Source organism: Phocoena sinus, chromosome X, assembly GCF_008692025.1.
Source record: "Phocoena sinus isolate mPhoSin1 chromosome X, mPhoSin1.pri, whole genome shotgun sequence".
Classification (NCBI taxonomy): Eukaryota; Metazoa; Chordata; class Mammalia; order Artiodactyla; family Phocoenidae; genus Phocoena; species Phocoena sinus.
The window spans coordinates 88,671,517-88,687,119 of NC_045784.1; the positions used below are offsets into that span (position 1 = coordinate 88,671,517).

The 15,603-nt window shown below is 42.7% G+C and overlaps 1 protein-coding gene across 1 annotated transcript; it reads right to left on the bottom strand.

Moving 5' to 3' along the window:
- Window positions 1-1,210: 1,210 nt before the first annotated feature.
- ESX1 (ESX homeobox 1) lies at window positions 1,211-7,583 on the bottom strand. Its single transcript, XM_032618950.1, has 5 exons — window positions 7,479-7,583; window positions 6,393-6,858; window positions 5,916-6,228; window positions 4,817-4,862; window positions 1,211-1,666 (listed from the first exon to the last, which is right to left on the bottom strand). The coding sequence occupies exons 1-5, from the start codon at window positions 7,581-7,583 to the stop codon at window positions 1,211-1,213; spliced, it is 1,386 nt and encodes a 461-aa protein (XP_032474841.1).
- Window positions 7,584-15,603: the final 8,020 nt, after the last annotated feature.

Consider the following 15,603-nt stretch of genomic DNA (forward strand, 5'->3'; position numbering starts at 1 on the left):
GAGGGAAGAAAGGAATGCAAAGTATTGGACAATACTGCAAAAGTCATATGCTTTTCCATGAAAATAAAGCCTCCCTTCAAACTAGGAACATGTAACTGCTGTGAAACTTGTCTTTGATAAGCCCCTTCTCCCCAACCCACTTCCTGTGCGAGGAAATTCTGGTGTCACTGTGACACCCCTATGTGAAGTCACTGCAGTCACTTCATAGCATGACTGTTCATAAAATCACTGTACATTGATAGAAATTGATAAGAAGCATGAGTTATACTGAAAAGATAGTAATATTTTAAAAATAGTTAGCCTGGCCTCCTTTTCTCACCTCCCATTTTTGTTTTTCTTTTCTCACCTGGCAGTTTTACATGAAGACATTATGGGTAAAGTAAAGATCTGCTTCTTTTTAATGAGTACCTATTCTGGAACTCTGTTCAGGGGACCATCTCTCGGATGTTGAGGGTGACAAAATACACTTCAGGGTGTGACTGTCTGCCTCTGGGCTGGGGAAGCTACAATAATAGGCTCTTTTGGGCTGGGAGTGTGGGGTGAGAAAACAGAACCATTTTCTGATCTTAATGGAGCCCCCTCTTGTGTCTTGGGACCAGAATGGTTCCTATCACCTCCATAAAATGGAGGGCAGTGAACAGAATTTGGAGACCAGATGGATGTTTGGCTGCCACCTCCTTTCCTTACAGCCCTGTGAGCAGCCTCTTAGAAAGATTCCCTTAGAGTCCATGGCTGTTGAGCTCCTTGAATAGAACATGTCCCTGCCTGGAAACACACTGTACTCTCAGCAGAGGGTCATCCCTCCCCATCTCGCACATGTATGTGCTCCCAACGGGTCAGGGTACGGATGGGGATGGGGGGAGAACATGTGGTCAGTGTAAACCTGCCACAGGCACTGGGAGGACTCTGTTACCTATTATGGTGACTCAGAGCTATCACATTATGAAAGGAAGCTTCTTCGACATTCTGTTTGAATTGCATTGCCTTAGCCATTCCCATGCATACCCAACTTAGTCCATTTGACAGCAAAAATCAATATATTGCTAACTTGTAACTTTATTGAAAACACAACATGCTCTCCAAAAACAACATGCACTGATTTTGTCCAATTATTCATCTAACAGGATTCTGATGAATTACTTTTGATGTGCTGTGAACAACTTCTATCTGGCAGAACAATACAATGGAATAACTATCATGAATACCATATTCAGAAAATGGGACCTGTGAAATGACCATTGATGACAGGGCCCCATGCAATACCTACAGGGGCCACAGCAAAGGGAGGCACAGGTGGTAGGGGTGGCAAAGGCATCCCGGGTGGCATGGGTGGCAGAGGTGGTGGCCCGGGTGGCAGAGGTGGTGGCCCGGGTGGCAGAAGTGGTGGCGGGGGTGGCAGAGGTGGTGGCCCCGGTGGCAGCCTGGGTGGCAGAGGTGGTGGCCCGAGTGGCAGCCTGGGTGGCAGAGGTGGTGGCCCGGGTAGCACAGGTGGTGCAAGTGGCACTGCAGGAACACATCTCCATGCAGGCCTTATAACAGGGACTGCCTGATAGGGCCCATTCAAGATTATCCCCACATGGGGGCGCAAGGCAATGGGGATCAGATTTCTGAACATCACTGCCCTCTGTTGTCTTCTCCACTTGGCCCTTCTGTTCTGAAACCAAACCTTCAATCAGAGGAAAAAAGAGATTGGTTTAGTATATTGAACAGTTAATGTCATAATAGAAAACACACACCATGCAAGTCTGCCATTGAGATTTTACACTGCAGCAGGAGAAGCTATTCCCTTATTGCTAAAATATCTTAGGAAAGCGAACAGCACACCTCCCTCAGCTAACCCTTAGTGAACCAAGCCTAGTCCAGACTTTGGCACATTGACTTGTCTCTCATTTTTAATATTCCTTAATGGGTTTTTTCCAAGTCCTGGATACAGGCCTAACTGATGAATTGCACCAGGTCCCTGCTGTTGGACTATCACTGTCCAGCTGCCTCCACCCCCTTCTCACCAGGAGTAGTGTCATCATGGTTGTGAGGGAAGCTGAGTGTGGGATAAAGATGGGTCCAATTAAAGTCATACCGAGGAGAACCATACCCTATTTGCAAAGCCCATCTTCAGTCTGAAGTAACTAATGCATAGGGGCATGGTGCACTTTTAGACAGAAGGTTTCCTTCAATGATGTTTAACCGATCATTCTTTCTCTGAAACCTCGTAAGACTTAAAGCAGATGGTATGTCAATGGAGGCCTGATCATGGGGGTCCCAGGGACTTTGTGGCTTGTCTTGCTGGGACACGAGAGGTGCTGAAGCCCTGGACACTGCCCTTGATATTTCAGCCATTAGTGTTAAGGAAAGTTTAGCTTAACTAAATCCAAATTCACTAAAGCCAAAATCCTTTTCCCCAGATAAGATATTGGGCACCCTATTGTCACCACTGTCAATTTTGTATTCTCCAATTTGCCCTACCCTGCAAACCTTTCTGGGCTCAGGACAAGGTCAGCTCATTCGGTCCCAGCTTCAGTTTCAGGATGCTGGACATGAGCCACTGTTACCCAGAGTGTTATGGTACCCAAGGCCCTGCCAACTTCACTCCTTAACCAGGAGACCCCAATCCCATCACTCATTCCTAAGGCAGGAAGGTCCAATTATGTTCAATCCTGTGGGGACAGGGGTCACAAAAGAGGCTCCTCCCTAAATGCTTGCCAACTATTAACAAACAAACAAACAAACAAGCTATCAATTAGACTCTAGTGTCCTCTTAGTGTACTAGTTGATGGGGTTTACATGGTATTTAATCCTTTTGGACGTGCCCAAATGGCAGGTTTTAAGTGAGACAAATGGCCTCTTCTCTCTGCCTGCCCGAAGCCACCTTCTCTCTCTCCCATTTTAGGATTTGGTGTCCTTCTACTACATGGATATATAGTCTGAAGAAGGCCACCATAATAGAGCTCATTTTGGAGGGATTCAAATGTACCTGTGGTCTAATCTCCCTAAACATAACCAAAAGCCCACGTATGGCAAATTTTGGTATGGGTCAATATTAGGTCCATATTCCCAACACTGGTTTCATAAAAGAGATCTACTATATTTGCACAAGATGGGTGGGAGAAGCATCTATTAAGTTTCTTGGGGAAATTCATGCTGTAGTGTTTGGAAATTTATGAGAACACTGTCTTTTTCCTTACTTGTGTCTTCTGGCTCATTTTCCCTTCAGAAATCCATTAAGAGGACTATGTAAACCAAGGCATGAGGAAAAGCAATTCAGCAAACCTTGTTTTTCTTTTCCTCTGGGTTTACCTTGCCTGTCTGAGACTGGTCCTGAGACCAAGCCTGACTGTTGGTCCAGCCTGTGGCATTAGGATGCCACCATCCAGTGGCCTGCTTTTCTGCATACCACAGACAGATGGGCAGTACGTTTCCATCACTGTACTCATGCATGTGCTCTGGGGCAAAACAAGTAAGCCATCTGAGGTAGGTATATATATATATATATATATATATATATATATACACACACACACACATATATATGTATATATATATGTATATATATATATATATATTCATTTATTTATATATTTATATTGAGGGGGGGAAATACTTCTTTGATGTAACTATGGTGTTCTATGCCCTAAGATAGTCACTTTTTGATTCCATGATCTACAAATTTGTAATCACTGCCTGAATAAATGAAAAAGTATTTTAAATTAGCACAGGTGAGAATCTGGCCTTAAGTGAGATCACCCTCACAACCAATCAAATTCCGGAAATCCACCTTTTCAAAACAATACCACCAAAAAGGATAAAAAAATCTTAGATGTTAAAAATTCTTCAAGAGAATATTCACTTATTCATTTAGTAGTTTCAAAAAGTTGAATTTGTATGTCACCTGCGATGCACATATTTGAATGTATACAATTCTTCTCTAACCTTTCATTCCTTCTTAGGTCAATGGAACTTAATTCAAAATTATTCTTTCTCTTTTTTGGATTCATTTTCTGAGGATAATTTTCCAAAGCTTACAAACCTTTTCCCATTACCACCGTAACTGCAATATTTTAGCAATGTCTTCAGGCTGACATCAAAGTCTTCCAAAAATAATAGAATTTAAGACTGCCACTCTCTACACTGATTTGCAAAACACTTAAAAACAGCAGCAGGAGGATTAGGCACTGGGACTTGGACTTTTTAGCCACCCCCGGGCATCAGTTTCAGTTTAACTAAATGTGTATTAGTTACTCATGTACTATGTTCTGTGTTTGAATTACTCTCTCACCCCAATGTCTAAATATTTATATGTTCATTCATTTAGCCAAGAGCTTATGCCTGGTTTTAAGTATTTTAAATAATTCAGTACAGTTGAACTTTCTTATAACCTAGCTCTTCCGTGTATTCATTTGAATACTTCCCAGGTGAGACTGAGCCCCAATAAATTCCACATAGAAATATTCCTTTAGGGAATACTAACATCCTTCCTAAAAGATGCCAGTGTTAGAGGGAGATGAGCTTTATTTATTGGAAAATAAAGTGTGTGTGTGTGTGTGTGTGTGTGTGTGTGTGTGTATAAAGAGAGGAGGAGAGACGTGTGTGTTTTATATTTTTCCCTTTAGGAAATCGAATTCTCTCTGGTAAAGTACAATTTCCATAAGCTCGAACTTACTTGTCCTATTTCCCACCCCCAAAGTGCCCATTGTTCAAAAGTTATTTGCTAAACACGGAAAAGACAACAAAACACACCAACCTGAGAGTTTCCAAGGCAAAACCTAAAGCATGTTTTAGAATGGCTGTCCTGCCAATTTTAAAATTAAGATTTACTGACCTGCACTATGGCTTCAGGCAAATTCAAGCGTCTTGCAATCGCCTCTCTGAGGGGGTGAAAAGTGCAAATGTTCAGTATTTGGAGTTGTGGATAAAATATATCATTTACATTTCTATACCCCTCCCCGCAGTTTTCTGTAATACAGCTTGAGGTTTACTTTAGGGAGAGTTTTCCCATGGACAACTCATCTGTTAAATAAAATATTAAAAGGGAATACATATTAAAATTCCTGATAGTGTATCTGTTAGTTGAATATGACTCAATTAATTTTTCCGTTTGTGGGAAACCAACACAGTATTGTAAAGCAATTACACTCCAAAGAAGATGTTAAAAATAAATTAAATAAATAAATAAAACGCCCAAATACCAAAAAAGTGGCGTTCTGAACCAGAGTATTTCTGTTTATTGTAAAAGGAAGCAGTAAACTCTCAGGGAGAAACTTCAAACCACGTTGGCCAAGCGATCAAGGGAAATTCTTTTTGCTCTTTAGCGGGTGAAGATTGAATACAATGGAACCTGAAAGGGCGCCCCTAAACCTCACACCTATTTGTCCTCGTCCCCCATTGCTACCGGGCCAGAACAGGCTTTCCCCTTGTCTGGACCACAAATTCTCCGGGGAAGGTAAGCGACGGGAATAAGTCACTGGCTTTCTAAGGGTCGAAACTGTCGCCTGGAAACAGCGCTCCACGAGGCAGGGCCAAGACTAGGGTGAGGCCAATGAGGCGCTCGCCTCGTGAGCAAAATTTAAAGGGCGCGAAAAAGCTGAGTAATTACGATAAATATTTTAATGCAATTTTCAAAATGTAAAAAGGAATGCAAAACTCCATGATGAACAAATTACCAAGATTTTAAATTAAAGCAGGATTAATCGGCACTGCCTTCCTTTCTCCACCCGAGTTCCGCTCCCGTCTTGCACCCCCGCAAACTCTATAGGCATTGCGCCACGCCCAGAGAGCTAGGGCGGACCCGGCGCCCTCGAGCTTCCTAAGTACCTTTTGGCAAAGGAGAGGAGGGGGAGGGTCCTGAGAAAGAGCCTAAGGCGCCCTGGGATGAGTGCGGGCTCCTGGAGAACTAGGCGTCTCCGGAGCCAGCCACTTACCGCGCGAACACGTCGGGGTAACGATTGCGCTGGAAAGTTCTCTCCAGCTCCCGCAGCTGCAAGATGGTGAACACCGTACGGTTGCGGCGCAGGTTTCTCGGTACGATCTGTGGCTCCTCAGCAGCCGGGGGGGCCAGCTCCTCCTGCTGCTGCGGGGGCTCAAGACCGCCGCCGCCCTCACGGTTTTCGTCCAAGAAGTTGGGACCGACCGCATCAAAGTAGTCTGCTGCTGCTGCTTCTCCGGGCTCAGTTCCGACAGCGTAACCTCCTCCTCTCCTCTGGTTAGTCTCCGAGGTCAAGGTAGGCTCCGCATCTGGGAAAAGAGAAAAGCAAAGGGGAGAGACCGGGGCGAGAGAGCCCACGGTGCGCGGGCTGCAGGACGGCTGCTGCCGCGCAGCGTCCCGTCCACCTGCCCTTCCCACGGAAAGTTCCTTTTCTGGAATTTGCCAAAGCACCTGTCCCCGTATAGACACTAACTATGCAGTTCTTCCTCGTCCTCGTCGACCCCCAGGCTGCGGTAGCCGGTGTCACGGTGGCTGCACGCCATGCCTTGACTGCTGTCGATGAAGGCTTGCACTTCAGCAGACTCCGCGCTGGGGCCGTGGCAACTACCTCGAGGTCTGCTCTTCTGACGCCGGGACCTCTTCTGGCGCCGAGGCTGGAGCTTGCGCACCTTATATAGGGGGGTATGTTGCTTCCGCGGGGTCAAAGCATACGCGCTCGCATTGGTTAAACGCCCCCTACTAGAATTCACATTGCCTCTAGTGGGGGTCGGTGGGACTCTTTGGGGGCGCGCTCGCGTCCACGGTGCGTAAAAAAAATAGGGCGAGTGCGTGGGAGTGGTGCTGGTAGTGGGCACGTTTGTTCGGCGAACGGTGACTCGTTTAACTGACTGCTTCCAACTTGTACGAAGTGTATGATTGGAGGAAGGGGCTGTGCTGGACTGCGAAAGCAGTTTGCGGGCGGGGGGCAAGACTTCACACTAGCTCCTGGAGCTTGTGAAGTGTTGGGAGAATATTCTTCCGCCCAACCCTCGATGTTCTGCAACCCGGCAGTGTCGCGGTGTTCCTTGCTTCCCCAGAGGAAAAGGCGGAGAGATACGGCTGGGTAAAGCACGAGCCCCGAGAAAACAAAGCGCGCTAAAGCGAAGTTAGTTTATCTTGCACTGGGCTCTGAGCAAGGTTCTACCTTCCTAGAAGTTGGTGGAATGGATGGGACTATCTGATTTTTTTACATTCGCGCGCGGAATGCTCGAATCCAGCTAGTGGTTAAGACGAAATGATTGGCGTGGAGGCTGTTTGCACGGGGTTTTTGAAATTAGACCCCACCCAGCATTCCGAGACCTGTAGTTTGCGGTTAGGTTTGCAAAGCAGTCCGGGTGCTCAGATGCGTGCGTGCCTCTTGTGAAATCTACAAGGACTTTATTTAGTAGTGAACCCACGTCAGAGTTCAAATATAGATACTTGCCAAGCGCTTAATGTATCCAACCATGCCTGTGCTGCACGGTCAGCTCCTGGAGCATGCAATATTTGCTGTTCTGGGTTTCTGCTCACCTCAAGGCACCCGGCTCTGCAGGCGCCTAAAGCGCGCCTTATTCCCGGGCGGGTACTGTCGACTTGGGAAGAGTTCCTGCCTTCCCCACTGCCGCTTCCTCTCCTCTCTCTCCATTTTTCTAGATTTATCTTACTGAGCTGTTTTCCCTACCAATGTGTCAAATTTAAAAAAAGGGCCAGGGGCTCCCCTGGTGGCGCAGTGGTTGAGAGTCCGCCTGCTGATGCAGGGGACACGGGTTTGTGCCCTGGTCCGGGAAGATCCCGCATGCCGCGGAGCGGCTGGGCCGGTGAGCCATGGCCGCTGAGCCTGCGCGTCCGGAGCCTGTGCTCCGCAACGGGAAAGGCCACAACAGTGAGAGGCCTGCGTACCGCAAAAAAAAAAAAAAAAAAGGGGTAGGCCACGAATTACGATTGTGGTTCTTCCTCCAAGAAGTGTTTGCAGGTGTTCCAGGACGTTTTCACGTCCTTCATATTATAATAATCACTTCTAAGGGACTTCCCTGGCAGTCCAGTGGTTAAGACTCCGCACTTCCACTGCAGGAGGCACAGGTTCGATCCCTGGTCGGGGAAGTAAGATCTGGAAAAGACTCACATAAAAAGAAATGAGTCCTTTGCCTAGCACTGTGCATAATTTATCCTACTTTTACAACCACCATTATTATCTCCCCATTCTTTTTACACAGAAAACTGAGCCCCAGGGAAGCCAGGCAACTTGACCATGGGCATACGAGTGAGTTTGTGCACTTTTCACAATATTCTTGCTGTCTTATTTCAAAGGAGTAAATAATGGTGTGATTCCAGGCAGGAGTGGAGGAGGGGGAAAGATATTTTGGGGAAGCAGGCCATTGGGCAGTCTTTAAAAATCCTGAGTGGGACTTCCCTGGTGGTCCAGTGGTTAAGACTCCACGCTTCCATTGTAGGGGACGCGGGTTCGATCCTTGGTCAGGGAACTAAGATCCCACATGCCGGAAAGCGTGGCCAAAAAAAAAAAAAAAAAATCCTGAGTGCCAGTCCACCTCCTCCTGCGCTGGTTCAAGCCTCTCCCCCGTTGCACCAGGGCCTTGGCTGAGTCTCCCTAAGCCAGAGATTTGGGATCCAGGAGTGCTGGGTTTCCCAAATGTGGTACCTTTACTTTTCTCAACACTGAGGGGATGCTAACAGGATCAGGGTGCTGCGTGCATTGGCTTCTGGACTGGTTCCTTCAAGACACAGTCAGGAGGGAGAGGTCATGAGACCCACCCCAGTATCAGGGCCACATTAGGACTTTTGTGAGCCCTAGGCAATTCTGCCTTCTTGGGCCTCTTCCTCCATAACATTTTTTTAAAAATTATATTTTACACCTGTTGGTATAAAGACAAATATAATTTGGGCTGGATCATATTAATTTTTTCTTTTAATTTAAAAAGAAATTAAAATATTTTGGGGCACTGTGACTGCTGTGCGTCATGTTCCCAGGGGTTGGTGGGTAGGAAACCAGGGAATAGATGGCTGGTTGACCAATTCACTTTCAAACAGATGTCAAGGGATGGCACCTCTACAACCTCTCTCCAACTTTAATCAAGATGTTTCCTCCTCAGGGCAGCTTTCGCTGAGTTCTGCAGGCTTCTGTCTCTTTTGGCTAGATACCTGGTGAACAATTATGGCCTGGGACGAGTTATTACACAAGAGATCCATACGGGTTTTCTTTTTCAATTTTTATTTATTTGTATTTTGGCCACACAGAGTGGCTTGCGGGATCTTAGCTCCCCAGCCAGCGATTGAACCCGTGCCCCCTGCAGTGGAAGCGTGGAATCTGAACCACTGGGCCACCAGGGAATTCCCCATACAGATTTTAATCATGGTGGGCAGTAGCCTACCTAGTACATTGGTAACAGCTCAGGTATATTCTGTCATATCTTAGATTTACATGGTTTACTCCAATGTTTTCTAAACCTCAGTCATTCATGTGCCCTTGAAAGTTTTGCCATGCCTGGGTACCAGCCATGGTAGTATTCACTCAACATATTTACTTAAATTGATTCACTTTTTGAAAACCTTAAATACCTAATTGAATCTCATCCTAGGCAAAAAATAGCTATGAATTCCAGGGCTTGATATACCGAATTTATGTGAGGTAGAGCATGGCAGTAGTTGAGAGCAGGGACCCTGAAGCCAGACTGCCGGTGTCTGAATCCTAGCTTTGCTTGCCACTTGCTAGCTGGCTCACCTGGTGAGTTGCTTATTCTCCTTGTGCCTTAGTTTTCTCATCTGTAAAATGGGAATAACTAACAGTACCTACTTCATGAGGTTGTTGTGAGAATTCATTGAAATGATCACAGTACAGGCATACATCAGAGAAACTGTGGGTTCAGTTCCAGACCACTGCAATAAAGTAAATAACAAAGCATCACAGATTTTTTTTTTGTTTCCCAGTGCATATAAAATTTATGCTTGGGCTTCCCTGGTGGCACAGTGGTTGAGAGTCCGCCTGCCGATGCAGGGGACATGGGTTCGTGTCCCAGTCAGGAAGGGTCCCACAGGCCACAGAGTGGCTGGGCCCGTGGGCCGTGGCCGCTGAACCTGCGCATCTGGAGCCTGCGCTCCACAGCAGGAGAGGCCACAGCGGTGAGGGGCCCTCGTACCGCAAAAGAAAAAAAAATAATAATAAAAAAGTGGTCTAAAAAAAGACTCAGGGTCATTGCACTTTCTTTGATGACCATATTCTAGGGACACTGTGAGGTATCTGAGATCTCAAGTATGTTTTAAGCATTTAACTAGCCTTATGTATGCTGTGACTTTCTGATGTGCCCTCTATCTTTCTAGTATGTCAGATGTTATTTCTCTGGGAAATGAAGGCCGGAAAAAAAGAGAGAGAGTGAGCTGGTTTCTGTACACCTTCCAATGAATAAAGAATCCAAACCAAAATTACCATTGGAAATCTAAATTTTCTAAACACAAAATAATATGTAATGTAGAAAGGTAATGAAAATAACCATATATTTTTTTATGGAAAAAAAAGGAAATGTGTCACCTATATACAATGGAAAATTACTTGTCCATAAAAAGTAATGAAATTGAGTTACTGTTAGTAAGGAGTATGGACTTGGAGGCTGTCATACAGACTGAAGTAAGTCAGAAACAGAAAAGCAATTATTGTATATTAATGAAGATATGTGGGACCTAGAAAAATGGCACAGATGAACCGGTGTGCAGGGCAGAAATTGAGACACAGATGTAGAGAACAAATGTATGGACAGCAAGTGGGGAAAGTGGCATGGGTGTGGTGGTGCTGGTGTGATGAATAGGAAGATTGGGATTGACATATATACACTAATATGTATAAAATGGATAACTAATAAGAACCTGCTGTATAAAAAATATAACAGAAAATTCAAAAGAAAATACTTCTGATGAAGCTAGGGACAGCACAGGAATAAAGACGCAGATGTAGAGAATGGACATAAGGTTATGGGAGGGTGAAGAGTAATGTGGGACGAAGTGAAAGAGTAGCATTGACATAAGTACACTAAAAAATGTAAAATAGCTAGCTAGTGGGAAGCAGTTGCAAAGCACGGGGAGATCAGCTCGGTGCTTTGTGACCACCAGATAGGTGGGATAGGGAGGGTGGGAGGGAAGGAGATGCAAGAGGGAGGGGATATGGGGATATATGTATATGTAGAGCTGATTCACTTTGTTATAAAGCAGAAACAAAAAAAAAACAAACAAAAAAACCCCACCATAGTTCCTGAAATAACGAATCACGATAACACTATAGCACCAAAATATAGAAATAATTCCTTCATAGCATCTAATATCAACTTCACATTAAAATGTTCCCAATTAAAATAAAAAGAGTAATACAGGATTAGTACCTCCATTCTATGGATTTTCGTGAGTTCACTTCGAACAAGAAAGGGAAAAAGCAAAAAATATACAAGGAAGAAAATTGAATTAAAATGTAAAAACAGAAATATTAGTGTTCTAGAAGGAGGCACAGAGTCATTACACTTTGCTTGATGACCATATTCTAGGGACATTGTGAGGTATCTGAAATCTCAAGTATGTTTTAGGCAGCTAAATAGCCTTATGTATGCTGTGACTTTCTCTGTCCCCTCTATCTTTCTAGTATGTCAGATTTTTATTTCTCTGGGAAACAAAGGCCGAAAAAAGAGAGAGAGAGAGTAAGAAGCCTGCTGTACACCTTCCATTGAATAAAGAATCCATGCCAAAATTACCATTGGAAACGTACATTTGCTAAACAGAAAATAATATGTAATGTAGAAAGCTAAGGAAAATATCCATCAACTTTTCAATTGAAAAAAAAAAAGAAATATGTCTCCTATATACAGTGGAATATTACTCGGCCATAAAATGTAATGAAATTGAGTTATTGTTAGTGAGGTGTATGGACCTAGGGCCTGTCATACAGAGTGAAGTAAGTCAGAAAGAGAAAAACAATTATCGTATATTAACGCATATATGTGGGACCTAGAAAAATAGTACAGATGAACCAGTTTGCAGGGCAGAAATTGAGACACAGATGTAGAGAACAAACGTATGGACAGCAAGTGTGGAAAGTGGTGGGAGGGTGGTGGTGCTGGTGTCATGAACTGGGAGATTGGGACTGACATATATACACTAATATGTATAAAATGGACAACTAATAAGAACCTGTTGTATAAAAGAATATAACATAAAATTCAAAAGAAAATATTTCTGATGAACCTAGGGACACCAGAGATATAAAGACGCAGATGTAGAGAATGCATATAAGGTTACGGGAGGGGGAAGAGTAAGGTAGGATGAAGTGAAAGAGTAGCATGGACATATTTACACTAAAATATGTAAAATAGCTAGCCTGTGGGAAGCAGTTGCAAAGCACAGGGAGATCAGCTCAGTGCTTTGTGACCACCTAGATGGGTGGGATAGCGAGTGTGGGAGGGATGGAGACGCAACAGGGAAGAGATATGGGGATATATGTATATGTATAACTGATTCACTTTGTTATAAAGCAGAAAATAACAACAACAAAAAAAGCCTAGTTCCTGAAATAACCATGCACAATACCACTATAGCACCAAAATTTAGAAATACTTCCTTCATAGTATCCAATATCAAAGTCACATTAAAATGTTCCCAATTAAAAGAAAAAGAGTGATACAGAATTATTACTTCCATGCTCTGGATTTTTGTGAATTCACTGTGAAAAAGAAAGGGAAAAAGCAAAAAATACACTGGGAATAAAATGGAATTAAAATGTAAAAGAAGAAATATTAGTGTTCTAGAAGGAGGCACAGAGTCATTACACTTTCTTTGATGACCATATTCTTGGGACACTGTGAGGTATCTGAAATCGCAAATGTGTTTTCGGCATTTAACTAGCTTTACCTATGCTGTGACTTTCGCATGTCCCCTCTGTTTTTCTAATATGTCAGATTTTGTTTCTCTGGGGAAAAAAGACCAAAAAAAAAAAAAAAAGAGAGAGAGACACTGCTCCTGTACACCTTCCAATGATAAAGTATCCAAACCAAAATTGCCATTGGAAACGTACATTTGCTAATCACTAAATAATATGTACCATATAAACCTAATGAAAATAACCATATATTTTTCTATGGAAAAAAAAAAGAAAATGATTCACCTCTATACAATGGAATATTACTCGGCCATAAAAATAAATGAAATTGAGTTATTCGTAGTGAGGTGTATAGACCTAAGCCTGCCATACAGAGCGAAGTAAGTCAGAAAGAGAAAAACAGTTTTCGTATATTAACGCATACATGTGGAACCTAGAAAAATGGTACAGATGAACTGGTTTGCAGGGCAGAAATTGAGACACAGATGTAGAGAACAAACGTATGGACACGAAGGGAGGAAAGTACCAGGGAGGTGATGGTGGTTGTGTGATGGATTGGGAGATTGGGATGACATATATACACTAATATGTATAAAATGGATAACTAATAAGAACCTGCTGTATAAAAATATATATATATATATATATAACATAAAATTCAAAAATAATGGTTCTGATGAACCTAGGGACAGCACAGGAATAAAGACGCAGATGTAGAGAATGGACTTGAGGTCATGGGGAGGGGGAAGAGTAAGCTGGGATGAAGTGAAAGAGTTGCATGGACATATATACACTACAAAATGTAAAATAGATAGCTAGTGGGAAGCAGTTCCATAGCATGGGGGGATTATCTTGGTGTCTTGAGAACACGTACAGGGATGTGATATGGAGGGTGGGAGGGAGGGATAGGCAAGAGGGAAGAGATGTGGAGATATATGTATATGTATATGTGATTCACTTTTTTATAAAGCAGAAACAAGAAAAGAAAAAAGTGCATAGTTCCTGAAATAACCATTCAAAATACTACTATACTACCAAAATATAGAAATATTACCTTAATAGTATCTAATATCAAATTCACATGAAAATGTTCCCAATTCCCAAAAAAAACAGTAATACAGAATTAGTACTTCCATTTTATAGGGTTTTCGTTACTTAAGTGCTTACAAGAAAGGGAAAAAACACATGGAATAAAATGGAATTAAGTTGTAAAAAAAAGAATGGTCAAAAAAAGACTCAGGGTCATTGCACTTTCCTTGATGACCATATTCTAGGGACACTGTGAGGTATGTGAAATCTCAAGTATGTTTTAGACATTTAACCAGCCTTACCTATGCTGTGACATGCTCATGTCCCCTATATTTCTGTAGTATGTCAGATTTTTTTCTCTGGGGAGCAAAGGCCGAAAAACAAGAGAGAGAGAGAGAGAGAGAGAGAGAGAGAGAGAGAGATGGCTTCTGTACATCTTCCAATGAAAAAAGAATCCAAACCAAACTTACCATTGGAAAAGTACATTTGCTAAACACAAAATAATATGGAACCTAGAATTTTAATGAAAATAAACTATATATTTTTTTATGGAGAAAAGAAAAAAGAAGATGTGGCACATATATACAATGAAATATTACTCAGCCATAAAAAGAAATGAAGTTGAGTTATTGGTATTGAGGTGGACGGACCTAGAGCCTGTCATACAGAGTGAAGTAAGTCAGAAAGAGAAAAACAATTATCGTATATTAACGCATTTATGTGGAACCTAGAAAAATGGTAGAGAGGAACCGGTTTTCAGGGCAGCAATTGAGACATAGATGTAGAGAACAAACGTATGCACAGCAAGGGGGGGAAAGTGGCAGGGTGGTGGTGGTGGTGGTGTGATGAATTGGGAGATTGGGATTGACATCTATACACTAATATGTACAAAATGGATAACTAATAAGAACCTGCTGTATAAACAAATCAATAACATAAAATTAAAAAAAAAGGATTTGATGAACGCAGGGACAAGACAGGACAAAAGACACAGATGTAGAGAATGGACTTGAGGTCATGGGGAGGGGGAAGAGCAGGCTGGGACGAAGTGAAAGAGTTGCATGGACATATATACACTACAAAATGTAAAATAGATAGCTACTGGGAAGCAGTTGCCTAGCACAGGGATATTATCTCGGTGCTCTGTGAACACATACAGGGGTGGGATGTGGAGGATGGGAGGGAGAGAGAGGCAAGAGGGAAGAGATGTGGGGATATATGTATATGTATATATGATTCACATTGTAATAAAGCAGAAACCAGAACAAAAAAAAGTATAGTTCCTGAAATAACCATTCAAAATACTACTATACTACCAAAATATAGAAATATTACCTTAAGAGCATCTAATATCAAATTCACATGAAAATGTTCCCAATTCCAAATAAAAGAGTAGTACAGAATTAGTACTTCCATTTTATAGGATTTTCGTGAGTTAAGTGCTTACAAGAAAGGGAAAAAACACATGGAATAAAATGGAATTAAGATGCAAAAAAAAAAATAGTGGTAAAAAAAGACTCAGGGTCATTGCACTTTCCTTGATGTCCATACTCTAGGGACACTGTGAGGTATGTGAAACTCAAATATGTTTTAGACATTTAACCAGCCTTACCTATGCTATGACATGCTCATGTCCCCCATACCTTTGTAGTATGTCAGATTTTTTTCTCTGGGGAGCAAAGGCCAAAAAAAAGGGAGAGAGAGACGGTTTCTGTACATCTTCCAATGAATAAAGAATCCAACCAAATTTACCATTGGAAAGTACATTTGC

Coding starts and splice junctions, on each gene's coding strand:
- ESX1 (XM_032618950.1), bottom strand. CDS start 7,583: ATGGAGAGAGAGGAGAGGAAGCGGCAGTGGGGAAGGCAGGAACTCTTC. Junction 4,863..5,915: donor TACCCCGACGTGTTCGCGCG/GTAAGTGGCTGG, acceptor TCACCCCCTCAG/AGAGGCGATTGCAAGACGCT. Junction 1,667..4,816: donor TGCCTGAAGCCATAGTGCAG/GTCAGTAAATCT, acceptor CTCTGATTGAAG/GTTTGGTTTCAGAACAGAAG.